The 15,671-nt window shown below is 39.7% G+C and overlaps 1 protein-coding gene across 1 annotated transcript; it reads right to left on the reverse strand.

Moving 5' to 3' along the window:
* Window positions 1–3,002: 3,002 nt before the first annotated feature.
* LOC123239292 (zinc finger protein 300-like) lies at window positions 3,003–14,228 on the reverse strand. The gene is made up of 5 exons (XM_044666574.1): window positions 13,935–14,228; window positions 13,691–13,817; window positions 10,813–10,908; window positions 9,224–9,970; window positions 3,003–3,151 (listed from the first exon to the last, which is right to left on the reverse strand). Exons 1-5 carry the CDS (start codon window positions 13,995–13,997, stop codon window positions 3,003–3,005), a joined length of 1,182 nt encoding a protein of 393 aa, XP_044522509.1. The 5' UTR covers window positions 13,998–14,228.
* Window positions 14,229–15,671: the final 1,443 nt, after the last annotated feature.

Here is a 15,671-nt window from a genome sequence, read left to right on the forward strand (position 1 = left end):
ATTCTCTTTCATACATCGTTTAACTGTCCTGCCCCCAAGGGGAACCTGGACTACTGGTAAGCCCCCCCCCCAACACTACTTCATCTAGTTAAGTGAAGAGAGGAGGAAAGGAGCCCCCAGCATCCTGTACTTACTGGGCCAGATCCAGAGAATCATATAGGTCTTGGAATAAGACTGTTGATTATAGACAATTAAGTGTAATCACCTCTCCTCTGTTTGTTATAAGGGTAAAGAGAAGTGAAAAATCTAGTGTAAAATATATATAACAAATGTTAAATCAGAATATTATTGGTGGAATTTAATCAATTATGTAAAAGTATTTTGAGATATCTATTTGAAATTTCTGAAGTTTTAAATTAATATCCACTGAGAATCATTTAATATCAAGATTAAAACATGCAAATTTTATAAATATAGAAATTTAAATTACAAAAAAGAAATAGAAAACCAAGGTTTCTAGTAATAAAAAGATATTTTCCCTCTTCTCCCAAGCAATATACACCTACTAGGATATGAAGCCAAAATAAATCACAATGAGGACACCTTTTAGATAATATTGCAAAAGACTTAGAACTTCCTACAAACTTATTGATCCTTTCCTCATGGTCAACTTAAAACCTAAGGTGTTAAGTAGCAGCCTCATTGAATTTTGATCTGATATGGAAAATAATACTGCAACCAAAGGCAAAAATTAAAAAGAAGATAGCAATTGAATAAACTGCTTAAATACTTATATGGAAATATCAAAAGTGTAAGATTATTAAAAAAAGTATGGGGAAAAATATAGAATGTGTAAATTGTAGAGTGCAAATTGTAGAGTAAGCATTTCCAAATTTTTTTTATATTTTTTTAAACCCTTAACTTCTGTGTATTGGCTCCTAGGTGGAAGAGTGGTAAGGGTGGGCAATGGGGGTCAAGTGACTTGCCCAGGGTCACACAGCTGGGAAGTGGCTGAGGCCACATTTCCAAATTTTTAAACAAACAAAGCAGATTCAAAAACTATTTCAACAATGATGTTAGACCACGGAGACTCTGATTAATCTCCAATTAATGTGTCACAAGTAAAATTGGATTTTTGACAAAATTGTTATATACGGAGTGTTACCAAAACGTGTACTTCGTGCAAGTATGATTCTACAAAAACCGAAAATGTGTTTAAATGTAAACGTCTGTTTAAAAGCGATTTGTTAGAAATTGATCATGTTTACTTGCAATGATTTGTACTGTAAACGGAACGTTTAAGGTAGATTGGTTATGACCAATATTATATAGATATTATATCATGTGTGAGGATAATGTTGGTCCAGATTGATTTGTAGAAAGGTAGAAGTTAAAGAAAAGATATTTTCTTTGAAAACTTGGAAGGTAGTGAGAAACTGTCCCAGAAGTCTGGCGAGCCACTCCCCAACTCCTGTTATACCAGTCTCCGAGTTAATCAAGATACTGTTGGTGGACATTTAACAGCACAAGAGTCCTGGACTTTCATCTTCAGAAGAAGGCTCAGACGCACGGCATTGGAGGGATCCTTCGCTACCAGAGAAGAGAATGGAAGGAGTGGTCAAGTCTGAAATTTAGCAAAAGGATAAATATACTTTCTTTTTTGCTTTTTAAGTCTTTACCTTCTTTCTTAGATTCAATGCTAACTTCAAGGCAGAAGAGCAGTGAGGATAGGCAGTTAAGTGACTTGCCCAAGATCACACAGCTAGGAAGTTTCTGAGGCCAGGATAAATAAATATGTTTTCTGTGCATGAGATGGATATAGTATGGACATAGTGTGTGTAAAAGGAGGGATTTATAAGATAATAATAATGTTAGCCTATTTTTCTATGCCACTTTAAGATTTGCAGATAGGATCAATTTTGAACATCACAACAAGCTTAGGAGAAAGATGCTACTCTCACTCCTTTAGTGAAGAAGCAGAGCAGCTCCCTATGAAGATGCTGATAAAATGGATATTTTTTCTTTTTTGCATTTAAAGATACCACAGGTTCCCCTACTTGCCTAAGAGGCTGTACCGCACCCCAAGTTTCTGTTTCCAGTGGCGTTACCATGAACCTCTTGTAAGTTCATTCATTTGGATAATCACTGAATGCGAATTGGAGAAACCCACCCACGACGACCCACATTTTACAGAATTATAACGCGGGCGTCCAGGTTCTGCTCTTATTTACACAGGATCTACCACGCGCCCACCAAGCCAGAAGCAGCAGGCAGACACGACACAAATGACCACCCCAAGGACCCAAGCCACAAGGACAGCTCGCACGCGGAACAATCCGTGGGGGAGGCCAGCCTCTCCAAGACTGAGCCACTTCTCCCAAGAACATCTACCCAATTTTATGTCAATAAGGGGCTGCCTCACCTTTGCTTGAACCCCAAACCAGCTACTCCAGGGAGCCCCATCCAGCGCGCCTGTAACTGATCCTCTCCGTCACCCTCAACGAGCTCTTACCTAGTCATTCTCCCAGTACAAACTCGGGGTCTCTGCCATCGGGACCCCAATGTCTCTCCCCTGGTCCCACCCCAGAAATGATATTCGGGGTAGGTTTTATCATTACAAGGAATGACCCACTTATTCCTCTGTTTTCTAGTACTTTTTTTTTAACCCTCACCTTCTGTCTTAGAATCACTGCCGTGTATTGGCTCCAAGGCAGAAGAGCAGTAAGGGCTGGGCAATGGGGGTGAAGTGACTTGCCCAGGGTCACAGAGCTAGGAAGAGTCTGAGGCCAGATTGGAACCCAGGACCTCCCTGCTCTGGGCCAGACTCTCTGTCTTTTTTGAGATGGGATTGCTCAAGTATTGGACTTCCTCTTCTGTCGATCTGGATAATTTCTATTTCTGTAAATATCGGTCCATTTCACCTAGATTGTCAGATTTACTGACAAATATGGAGTAAAATAGCTCTAATGATTACTTTAATTTCCTCTTCCTTGGTGGCGAGGTCACCCTTTTCATTGTTAATACTGATTATGCGATTTTCTTCTTTTCTTTTTTCACTCAAATTACCCGATGCTCTGGCTATTTTGCTTGGTCTGGGCTTCCATAGGCCAGCACTGCGGACTGTCTTGCCAGGGCTTAGAGCCTCTTGCTGGGATGCCTTGGACCAGGGCTTGAGACTTACCTGCTGTTGGCTTAGGCAGGGTCTCAGGATCTGGGCCCCATTCAGAGAGTCGATGTGGGAGGGGGCTTGCTGCTGGCGTAGCCTCCTTGACTGTGATCCCCTTTCACGCCAGTGAACCAGCCCTTCTCTGCCTCCCTTTCAAGTTGTTCTCTGCCCAAACGTGGCTTTCTCAGTCCCTTTGTTAGTTCTTTCACTCCAGGATTCACTTTGAGGCGTTCTTTTTAGGGCAGGTTGGAGAGGGTTCTCTGGTGGCTGCAGCTTTCCCCACTTCTACTCCATCCAACGTCTTTGGCAGAGACACTCCCAGACTTTAGTTGCTGCTTGCCCAGAGTCACCCTCCTCCACTCCAACATGGAATGACGCAGACGAGAATGGTGGGAATTGGAGCCGTGCAGGACTGCTACCTCCAAAGCAGTTTCTTTTAGCTTTCTGAATCTCTCTCTTTAAAGTAATTTTTGCTCACCCCATCCTTTTTTGGCAGGGGAGTCCATGAGGTCTTTCCCACGGGGCCCATTATTTCCCCTTCTTTGGAGAGTGAAGGGCTTTTATGTTACTTCTCAGTAAAAACACTCTAGCGGGGTTCATCAGAAACAGAATTTGGCTCTTTCTGGGTCCCCTTGTAAGCATCATGGCAACCTCGAGTCCTTCTTTTGTTCTTCCTAAGCAAGGCCTGCATGCACTAACAGAGGACAGTAGTTTAAAGAAACACGATTCTAAGACCACTTGGAGAAAATTAAGGCAATTATTAAAAACCATTTTGCCCAATTACATGGCAATAAATATAGCAATCTAGGTGATATGGATGAATATTTACAAAAATATAAATTGCCTAGATTAACAGCAGAAGAAATAGAATACCTAAATAATCCAATATCAGAAAAAGAAATTGAACAAGTCTTCAAAGAACTCTCTAAGAAAAATCTAAGACCACTTGGATAGGAAAAGGAAAATGGAAGGGAAGGAAGGGTGAGGGAGAGCCATCCCAGAGTGGGTGTGTTAGTTAAAATCACCTGGGGTTCTATTTGGAAGGATTGAACCTCACTATAGTGTTTGACAAACTTCTGTGGACCTGTGGGGATCCTTAAAACTACATTTCCCATGGTCCAACAGGTTTCATGGGTTTCCTGTTTTGGATGACGTATTCAAGGTGAGGGACTGTTTTAAGTAGGGGGGAATGACTTGGGACTTGCTCTTTAGCTACCTGAGCTTGAGGAGAGAGGAAGGTAAATGGCTGAGGTGAGGTTGGAATAGGTTTTTCTTACAGGCACGTGGTCAGTTTATCTCTATCAGCATGGCTTTTATTAAAATACTATTCTCCCTTTTGATCTCGGCCCTCATCATTTTTTTTTAAAGCATTTTATTATTGAGGATAGCAAAGTCATTCACTGTTGATCAACAAACAGTATTTTTTTTAAACCCTTGTACTTCAGTGTATTGTCTCATAGGTGGAAGATTGGTAAGGGTGGGCAATGGGGGGTCAAGTGACTTGCCCAAGGTCACACGGCTGGGAAGTGGCTGAGGCCGGGTTTGAATCTAGGACTTCCCGTCTCTAGGCCTGACTCTCACTCCACTGAGCTACCCAGCTGCCCCCCCCTCATCATTTTTAATAATAACATGGGAGAGTCTTCGGCTTGTAGTCCTTTGGCCAATGCCGTCAGGTACAGCTTCTACCTCCGGGCTTTCAACATTTTCATCTAAGACACAGAAGTGAGGACGGGGTGCATTCCAGGCACGAGGCACTGCCTGTGTCAGTGCACCGAGAGGAAGAGCAAGAAAGCCAGTTAGGCTAGATGACAGGACACTTAATGAGGTGGAATATATTGTAATGTTGGAAAGCAGAGGAGCCAAGTTGTGGTATCTTTAAATGCAAAAAAGAAAAAATATCCATTTTATCAGCATCTTCATAGGGAGCTGCTCTGCTTCTTCACTAAAGGAGTGAGAGTAGCATCTTTCTCCTAAGCTTGTTGTGATGTTCAAAATTGATCCTATCTGCAAATCTTAAAGTGGCATAGAAAAATAGGCTAACATTATTATTATCTTATAAATCCCTCCTTTTACACACACTATGTCCATACTATATCCATCTCGTGCACAGAAAACATATTTATTTATCCTGGCCTCAGAAACTTCCTAGCTGTGTGATCTTGGGCAAGTCACTTAACTGCCTATCCTCACTGCTCTTCTGCCTTGAAGTTAGCATTGAATCTAAGAAAGAAGGTAAAGACTTAAAAAGCAAAAAAGAAAGTATATTTATCCTTTTGCTAAATTTCAGACTTGACCACTCCTTCCATTCTCTTCTCTGGTAGTGAAGGATCCCTCCAGTGCCATGTGTCTGAGCCTTCTTCTGAAGATGAAAGTCCAGGACTCTTGTGCTGTTCACTGCGACCTCTCCTCTCCTTTGTTTCTCCACATGCTGCAGGAATGCCCAAACTATGCAGGTGAGCACCCCAACCCACTGTAGATAGCATTCTCCTTCTGTCCTAATCAGACTGCAGTGGTTAGAATCAAAGCTGGCCCTTCATGGACGCAGATTGTGTTTTGGAACCCCAAGATCAGGACATGCATCCCCTTGTTGACACCAGCAACATATTCTACAGGGACTTCGACAAGCCTCAGGAATGCAGAGTTCTCTAGCTCAGCCCTTTAAGACTCAAACCTTCCATACATGCTATGTGGGTACTTTCCTCAGATTTTTCTGACAAAATGACTGGCACACAATGGTCCAGTTTCTAGGGTAATAGCAGTCTACATTTGCAATTTTCATAGTCAAATCTCACCAATATTCTATAAAAAGGGAAGGCCTCTTGAAGAGAAGACCTATGGTGAAAGAGGTCTGTCATTTCATTTGTAGCATGGGAGAGTCACCATGCGACTCAAAGGGATAGCTAATCTCTTGCCTCCCTGCTCCCCAACATTCTCCAAGGTAGACTCACTCTTTCGTCTTGAGGAGATGCAGGAAATTGGGGTCAGAAGTTTCTCCTCTATTGTCCTTGGGATGAGCGAGGATACAAGGCTAAAATCCTACTTAAATGTTGTTAAGTCTGGGTGGGCATGTTCAAGTTCAATCTAACTTCTGAGGATTGGGTCATTATTGGGAATAAGGGGGATCTCTGCAATAAGGGGTTGGGGTCTAATTGTTTTTCTGCTGACAATTATTATGAAATACTAGGAGTCAGCAGTTGAATGATATTTGGACCCAAGAGCAGCCTTCCACTTCCCTTCTGACTGTCTTGAGCTTACACTCAAAGCCAGCCTCCATCTCCTTCCTGAGTATCTTGAGCTTTCCCCCAAAGCAGCCCTCCATCTCCCTACTGACTATCCTGAGCTTACAAGCAGCCCAGTGTGATGGGCTTGGTAGAGACTTTTGGATTACAGGCTTTAGGGCAAAGTGCTTGACAGCAAGATTTGATACCACCCTAAGCTATATATTTTCTTAGCAAACTATTATTATTTGATTATTAACTCAAAAAGTCATGACTGTGTTATAGAAATAATCATAAAGGCTAATACTATTAGAATAATAAAAGGGGGTAGGTAGGGGCTTCACACTGACAATGTGCAATCATATAAAACCATATTGATCCTTCTATAGAACTAAACTCAAACAAACAAAAGAAAAAAGTCAAAAGTGAAAAAATGTATCTTTGGTCTGGATTCAGACTCTATGACTTCTTTGGAAACAGATGACATTTCTTCTTGTGAGTTCTTTGGGATTGTTTTGGATCATTGTATTGTTGAGAATCACTCAATTCAGTTGTTTTGCATACAATATTGCTGTCACAATGTTCATTGTTCTCCTGGTATTGCAAAATTCAGTCTACATCTTTCTCAAGTCTTTCCAGGTTCTTCTGAGCTCCTCCTTGAACTCATTAATTAGAAAACAATAGTATTCCATTACAATCTTATGCCACCATTTACTCAGCCATTTTGTAATTGATGAGCTTCCTCTTACTTTTCAATTCTTTCATCACTACAAAAAGAGCAGGTTTAAGTGTTTCTTTTTTAAAAAATACAAATAGGTCTTTTTCCTTTTTGTTTCTTAATGCCCTTTGGACATAGTTCAAAATTGCTCCCTCCAAAAGGGTTGAATCAGTTCACAACTCCTCCAATAGTTCAGTATTATCTCAGTTTTCTCACATCTCCTCTAACTTTTGTCACTTTCCTTTTCTGTCATGATAGCCAATCTAATAGATATGGGGAGGTCCCTGAGACTTATTATAATTTATATTTCTCTTAATAATAGTGATCACCCTCCTCCTGAGGAAAACACATACAACTTAAGCACATTCATTACATTTTTCTGCACTATGAATCCTCTGATACAAAGTAAGAGATATGATTTCTGGCTGAAAGCCTTCCTCCAGGGAATCCATCTGGAACTGGTCTGGTCAGAAGACATTTTCTCATACTGACAAGCTCTTGGATGGCCCATTTCAATGTCTTTATTCATTCATGACAATAATAAGATTTCTATACAAAAGGAATTCTGGTTGGGAATAAGAGATGATTGTTGCCTGAAAGCCTTATCACATTCATCATATTCCTAAAATTTCTCTCTAGTGTGGATCCTCTTATGTTAAAAAAAAAACCTAAGAGTGCCAATGATACAATCAGCCTCACTCATGAGGTTTCTCTCCAATAAAGATTTTCTGACATGAAGCAACTGTGAAGCTTTATGTGAAAGCCTATCCAAATTAATGATATTCACAAAATTTCTCTCCAACGTAGATGCTCTGATGTGCAGCAAGAGAGACCTTCCATGGAAAACCCTTTCCACATTATTTAAATGTGTAGAGTGGAAATCGAGGGGACCTTGAACATTTCAAAGTAGACCCGCTTTAACCAATATTGAAAAGACACCAGGGAAACCATCACTTAAGATGCAATGCTTTATTGAGAGAGAGAAAAAAAGCGGAGCACTATCTCAAGCTATTGACCTTAGATAAAAAAAACCTAAAATTCACAGAAAAATTCCTTATTTATAGGAGAATCCTGATACAATCCAGGATCTCTGAAGGGATTATAATATTTTTACAACATTTGAAATCTGGAAATAAAGGACAGGAATATGAAGTTGAATACCTTTACAGTGGATACATTCAAGTAAATTAACAATTTAAAGAAATGATCAGGAAGTTGGAGATAGACACAAGAGAGACATTCTGGGGACTGGATTATCTGGAAGGGGCTGAGGTTTCACAAGGGTTACATTAGCATCATTCCAGCCATTGGACCCGACTACCTGGGGGAAGCCTTTGATTCAATGGGAAGAACTTTTAAGACAAAAGGGTACTTAAGATTTGATCATGGGGTACTTCAGGGTCTAAGAACAGCCAAAACATGTACAGGCTATAAAGCTTTTGCCCTACAGGGAGAAGGGTGGGGAGTTGGCTAATCTTTTCTTCAAAGGAGCTTAATTGTGGGGGAGAGGGGGGTAGCACACCAGCGTTACTAACTTAGATATTAAGAACTATTACCTTGAGAATAACACACTAATTTTTCACACCACACAAAAAAATTTCTCTCCAATATGGATTCGCTGATGCTTAGCAAGAGAACCCCTATTTGCAAAAGCCTTTCCACATTGTGTACAAGCATAAGGTTTCTCTCCAGTATGGGTTCTCTGATGTGCAGCAAGATAGCCCATCTGTGTGAAAGCCTTTCCACACTGTGTACAACCATAAGGTTTCTCCCCAGAGTGGATTCTCTGATGTGCAGCAAGATGGCCCCTCTGTGTGAAAATCTTTCCACACTGTTTACATTCATAAGGTTCTTCTTCAGTGTGGATTCTCTGATGTATAAGAAGAGAGTTCCTCCGAGTGAAACCTTTCCCACATTGCTTACATTCATAAGGTTTCACTCCAGTGTGGACTATCTGATGTCTGGCAAGACTGTTTCTACGAGTGAAAACCTTCGTACATAGTTTACATTCATAAGGTTTCTCTCCTGTGTGGATTCTCTGATGTCTAGCAAGATGGCTCCTTTGTTTGAAAGCCTTTCCACACTGTTTACATTCATAAGGTTTCTCTCCAGTGTGGATTCTCTGATGTGCAGCAAGTGAGCTCCTATCTGTGAAAGCCTTTCCACACTGTTGACATTCATAAGGCTTCTCTCCAGTGTGGATTCTCTGGTGTACAGCAAGATTGCCCCTATCTGTGAAAGCCTTTCCACACTGTTGACATTCATAAGGTTTCTCTCCAGTGTGGACTGTCTGATGTCTGTCAAGAGAGCCCTTAACTGTGAAAGCCTTTCCACATTGTTTACATTCATAAGGTTTCTCTCCGGTGTGAATTCTCTGATGTTTAACAAGAGAGCCCCTATCTGTGAATGCCTTTCCACACTGTTGACATTCATAAGGTTTCTCTCCAGAGTGGATTATTTGATGTGCAGCAAGCTCAGAGTTCTGACTAGGTTTCCCACTTTTATTACTCATAGAAGCCATCGTTACAAATTTATTTTCTGGATGTCTAATGAGGTCTAAACTCCAGCCAAAGTCCATTCCCCCTAGGTTACCTTGATACATGAACATTTCAGGAGGTTTCTCAAGTGACTGATTAAGTCCTACTTCTTCAGGAAAGCAGTTGCTGTATTCACTATTCTGATAACAGTCATTTCCTGAGGTCAATTTCATATACTGATTTAGGACTGGATATTGGCTGAATTTCTCTGTAGTCTCATCAAATTCACAGTCACTCTCTGGATTTTTATTTACTTTGATATTAGAGTCACAGATTTCTCTCAAAATGAAGTCACAGAAACCCTCATTCGTGTATCTTTGGGGGCCACATCCTTCCACAAAAAGGCTCAGCTCTGTAGTCATCTCATTTACTTCAAAATTCATCTCAGCCTCTGAAGAAAACAAATAATGATATAAACACAGAAGGAAGGAGGACACACACAAAGAAATAAAAGGTCATTCCTCTGATGGCAGAAAGTAAACTCATTTTTATTCTATTTTCCTCGACCAAAAGGAGTTTTCAAACTTAAACAAGCAAAACCAGTACTTGGATACACCATTTCATCATATTTGCAAGGTGGATGATTTTAGAAATACTTTCACATACAGTAACGATGAAACTTCACAATGGACCTGGGATGCAGGCAGGCCCAAGATTCTTATCATAGTTTGCAACTCAGATCATGCGTAAAGAATGGAGGAATGACCTGACCAACTTCCTTGCAGCTAGACTACAACTCAAACTCTATGCCTGCACATGCCTTGTCCAGTATTGGACAGTGTTTCTCCACTGCCTTTTGTTCCTTTCCTAAAAATCCATGCTTTGATTATTCTTAAAATTTTGTGGATCTTAGATAACTTTCCAGATATTCTATTCTCATCACCAATCACATGGTCATTCTTGATAAATTTTATATGCTAAGCTAAGAAACAATTTCACTCTTTTTAACTCTCCTGCAACAATTTTCAAAGTGGAATATAAGTTTTCTTCTTTTCTCTACAGATGCAGATATTATGTCATTTAGTGCAGACATACTAAATATTCATCATATTTTACAATCTACCACATATTATGTCTCATAGGCTATACTGAGTTCATTATCCATCTCTCAGGAAATGAACAGCATGATTCAGCATTGGTCTGCCAGCCCCCAAGTCTAGCACTCCTTTCACTACAAAAAATAAAAGTCTTTTGGGATAATAGCACTTATACACTTGCTTTCACTTCACTCACCTGGACAGGAGCTTCTTGGGCCTTCTTGCTCTAGCAGCCATGGTGCTTCCCCTTGCTGAAAACAGGAGATAAAAATTTCTCTAGGAACTGGAAGACCTAGGCATAAGAAAGAAGGAAGGGTTCAGGAGAGAAAAATTTAAAATATGGTCTTCTTAATGGAAAGGGGGCATGCAAATAAGGCCTACAGAATGGTTTTTGTTGTATTCACTGCTGAGACATTTGCAGGAGGTCAGAGATCATGGAAACTATTTGCAATTGGGAAATTCCATCTTTATTTACCTCTTGTAATAGAAGAATAGGCACATTTCACAACCTCCATTATCTAAAATTTAAAGGTAGCTGGTAGTAAAGGAGTAAAAGATCAGAACTTGGGAGTCAGAAAAACAAATTTCATCTAGCCTCAGAGATGGTAAGTGGGTGCTCCTGGGCAAGTTATTTATCCTCTGCCCCAGTTGCCTCAATTATGAATTGAGGACAATAAGAGTATCAAACTCACAGGGATGTTGTGAAATTAATGTTAGTTATGAACTCCTTTACACAGTAATGGACATAGAGCATGTATTTTGAAATGCTTATTCCCTTCCTTTCCATTCCTATTATGTGGCCTGCAATTGAGGAAAGGATGAAGGAGGAATAAAGATAAACTTGCTAGAGTAGGCAGAATTAGGGGTTGTGAGCTACCCTATCTCTTGCTTGGTCTTAAATTCTTTTCTTTCCCATAGATCTGATAGATATACTATTCTACATTCACCTAATTTATCTATAATTTCCTTCTTTATATTTAAGTCATTTGCCCATTCTGAATTTATCTTGGTAGAGAGTATGAGATGTTGATCCAAACCTAATCTCTCCCATACTGTTTTCCAATTTTCCCAGCAATTTTTGTCAAATAGTAGGTTCTTATCCCAAAAGCTGGGATCTTTGGGTTTATCCAACACTAGCTTGCTAAGGTCATTTACCCCAAGTCTATTCCATTGGTCCTCCCTTCTGTTTCTTAGCCAGGACCATATTGTTTTGATGATCACTGCTTTATAGTACAGTTTAAGATCTGGTACAGCTAGTCCCCCATTCTTCACATTTTTTTCATTATTTCCCTTAATATTCTTGATCGTTTGTTCTTCCAAATGAACTTTGTAATAATTTTTTCTAATTCTATAAAAAAGTTTCTTGGTAGTTTGATAGGTATGGCACTGAATAAGTAAATTAATCTGGGTAGGATTGTCATTTTTATTATATTAGCTCATCCCACCCATGAGCAATTAATGTTTTTCCAATTATTTAGATCTCATTTTATTTGTGTGAAAAGTGTTTTGTAGTTCTATTCATATAATTCCTGATTTTGTCTTGGCAGATAGATTCCCAAATATTTTATAGTGTCTAGAGTGATTTCAAATAGTGTTTCTCTTTCTAACTCCTGCTGCTGAGTCTTGTTGGAAATAAATGGAAATGCCGATGATTTATATGGGTTTATCTTGTACCCTGCAATTTTGCTAAAAATATTAAATATTTCCACTAGCTTTTTAGTTGATTTTCTCTGGTTCTCTAGGTATACCATCATATTGTCTGCAAAGACTGATAGTTTAGTTTCCTCGCTGCCTACTTTAATCCCTTCAATTTCTTTCTCTTCTGTAATTGCTATACACAGTGTTTCTAGTATAATGTTAAATAATAGAGGTGATAATGGGCCTCCTTGCTCCATTCCTCATCTTACTGGGAAGGCTCCTAAGTTATCCCCATTACAGATGATACTTGCTGATGATTTTAAATAAATATCATTTTTTATTCTGAGGAAGGGCCCCTCTATTCCTATATTTACTAGTGTTTTTGGTAGGAATGGGTATTGTATTTTGTCCAAGGTTTTTTCTGCATTTATTGAGATAATCATGTGATTTCTGTTAGTTTATTTACTGATATGGTCAATTATGTGGATGGTTATTTTGTTTATTTTAAGTGAGTAAGCATATAAAACCACAATCTCAAAACAAAAACCTAAATCAACAACTAAAAAATTCTCCTGGATCACTGTATTACTGAGAATAGCCAAGTCTATCACAATTGATCATTCCACAATATTACTGTTACTGTGCACAATGTTCTCCTGGTTCTGCTTACTTCACTCTACATCAGTTCATGGAGGTCGTTCCAGCTCTTTCTGAAGTCATCCTGGCCATCATTTCTTACAGCACAATAGTATTCCATCACCATCATATACCAGAATTTGTTCAGCCATTTGTCAACTGACGGACATCCTTTCAATTGCCAATTCTTTGCCACCACCAAAAGACCGGTTAGAAATATTTTCTTACAAGTAGGTCCTTCCCCTTTTTTTCTGATCTGTTTGAGGTACAGACCTAGTGCTGGTATTACTGGATGAAAAGGGGCGCATCGTTTTATAACCCTTTCAGAGTCATTCCAAACTGTCTTCCCGAATCGATGGATGAGTTCACAACTCCACAATGCACTAAGTGTCCCAATTTATTTTGCTGCACCCCCTCCAACCTTTCTCACTTTCCTTCACTGTCATATCGGCCAGTCTGGTAGGGCTGAGGTGGTACCTCAGAGTTCTTCGAATTTACTTCTCTAATTAAGAAGGATTTAGAACATTTTTTCTTTCGATTAGTGACATCTCTGATTTCTTCATCTGAAAACCACTTATTCATAACCTTTGACCATTTGTCAATTGGGGAATGACTTGGATTCTTATTAATTTGGCCCTTTTTTAAAAAATGAAAAACAGGCAGAAGTAGAACCCAGGGCAGAGATCAGCACTTTTGCTTTTTTAATCATTGACAAAGGTGCAAAATCCTATACATTTGGCTTGGAATGAAGACATTCCCTTAATGAGAGATTCAGAGTTAATAGAGGAAATGGTCCTTACCCACAGAGAGTAGATTCTGCACATTCTCCAGCATGACCTCCCTGTACAGCTCTCTCTGAGAATGGTCCAACAGGCCCCACTCCTCCTGGGTGAAGTCCACAGCCACATCCTTGAATGTTATTGACCCCTAAACCAGCAAAAGTCACAAGTCTTAGCACTGACCCTTCAGAATTTATATAGTACAACCCTCATTCACTGAGTGGAAGAAACTGAAGCACACAAAGGATTTACCCAAACTCCTCACCTTGAAGAGGGTCAGAGGCAGCACTGGAGACCACTCATTCACAGTCCAGTGAAATACTGGCATTTTGTGTCTGAAGGGAGAATTACGTTGTGAAGAGTAAAACTGCAGAAGTGTCTTGCTCTGAATTGCTTTTCCCTATGGAATCAGGGAGATGAGAAGCTCTCTGAGTGAGGTGGGAGATTCTGTGGAGGAGAAAGAGAGGAGGTGATCTGAAATTCCTCCTCATCCCAAGTGTCAGAATTGATCTGGTAACAACATTTTTTTTTCATTTAATAACTTTTATTTTTTAGAAAAGTTAACATGGTTACATGATTCATGCTCCTACTTTCCCCTTCACCCCCTAAGCTCCCCCTCCCATATCTAATGTACATTTCCACTGGTTTTAACATATGTCATTGATCAAGACCTATTTCCAAATTGTTGATAGTTGCATTGGTGTGGTCGTTTCGAGTCTACATCCCCAACCATGTCCGCCTCAACCCATGTGTTCAAGCAGTTGCTTTTCTTCTGTGTTTCCACTCCTGCAGTTCTTCCCCTGAATGTGGGTAATGTAACATTTTTTTGAAGAGTTTCTGAGAAAAGAATATGTACTGTGTATTCTGGGGGGTAAATATTACTAAGGATTAATGAAGAGAAAACAAAAAAAAAGGAATTCTCTACTTAATTTCCTAAAAGGCTGAAGAGAAAGAATAAAGAGGATTCCATAGAGTTATATGGGATCAGACTCTGATTCTGACTAAGTGATGAAACCCAGTCTTGTGCTATATTGAGAATTTGGGGAACCACTGAGTAGGATGTGCCATAGCCAAAAACATCCAGTCTTTGCTTTATGATGGATATCATCTGTACTGGAATATATTCAGTCATTTTATATTTAGTTACCCAGAAAGAAGAGTAAGTATGATGAGGAAAGGAAGGGGCGTTCATCTTTTTTAAATATAACATTTTGTTAACTGGGGTTTAGGATTGAGCTAATTCAAAAGAAAGACACTAACAGTGTAATGAGTGGAATTCTCAAGAGGCAGAATTTCTTCATTTTAAATAATTTATTAATTAACTGGCCATTTGATGCAGACTGTTGACTCTCTCCAAAATCTAAAAGAAAAAAAAAGTTAGTACTCTCCTCTAGCAGAGGTCTTTTGTCTTTGTCTTTTTCTGTATCTCTCTCTCTCTCTCTTTCTCTCTCTCTCTCTAATTCCACTAAAATATCACAATTTAAAATTAATGTTCAAAAACAGTTTATTTACGAAAAGCAAAGGCTCTAAGCCTAGACCTGTAACTATGGAAACCTGGGGATCAAGGGTCAAGAGAAGAAGCTAAGAGGATGACTGAGGAATAACTGGCCAGGCAGTGGCCAGATCTAACAATAACATGCCTCTAGGCAGGGTTCTTCTACTTTTCCAGTTTACTCCATGGAAAACACAGGGTGTAGTAGGTATTGGAAACTCTTCCATTTCACCCCTTCCTGACTTATTCCCTATTTTTCAGTTTGGGATGTCCCTGGAACATCCAGGGGAAGAATAGTCTGAGGAAAGCCTGAGAGTTCCCAAGCAGGGGAAGACAATTCCCCAGATACTCAATACATACTAGAAACCTGGAACTCTACAGCAGCCAATCCACTGCCCTCTACAGCCATCCGGGGGGCTATTCCACTCCCCTGCAATGGCTTTTTCCATCCCTAGGACTACACTATGTGTAACATCCTTCCATAGAACCCTTCATGTTTTGAGAGGAGTG

This window comes from Gracilinanus agilis, chromosome 3, assembly GCF_016433145.1.
Source record: "Gracilinanus agilis isolate LMUSP501 chromosome 3, AgileGrace, whole genome shotgun sequence".
In the NCBI taxonomy this organism is placed as follows: domain Eukaryota; kingdom Metazoa; phylum Chordata; class Mammalia; order Didelphimorphia; family Didelphidae; genus Gracilinanus; species Gracilinanus agilis.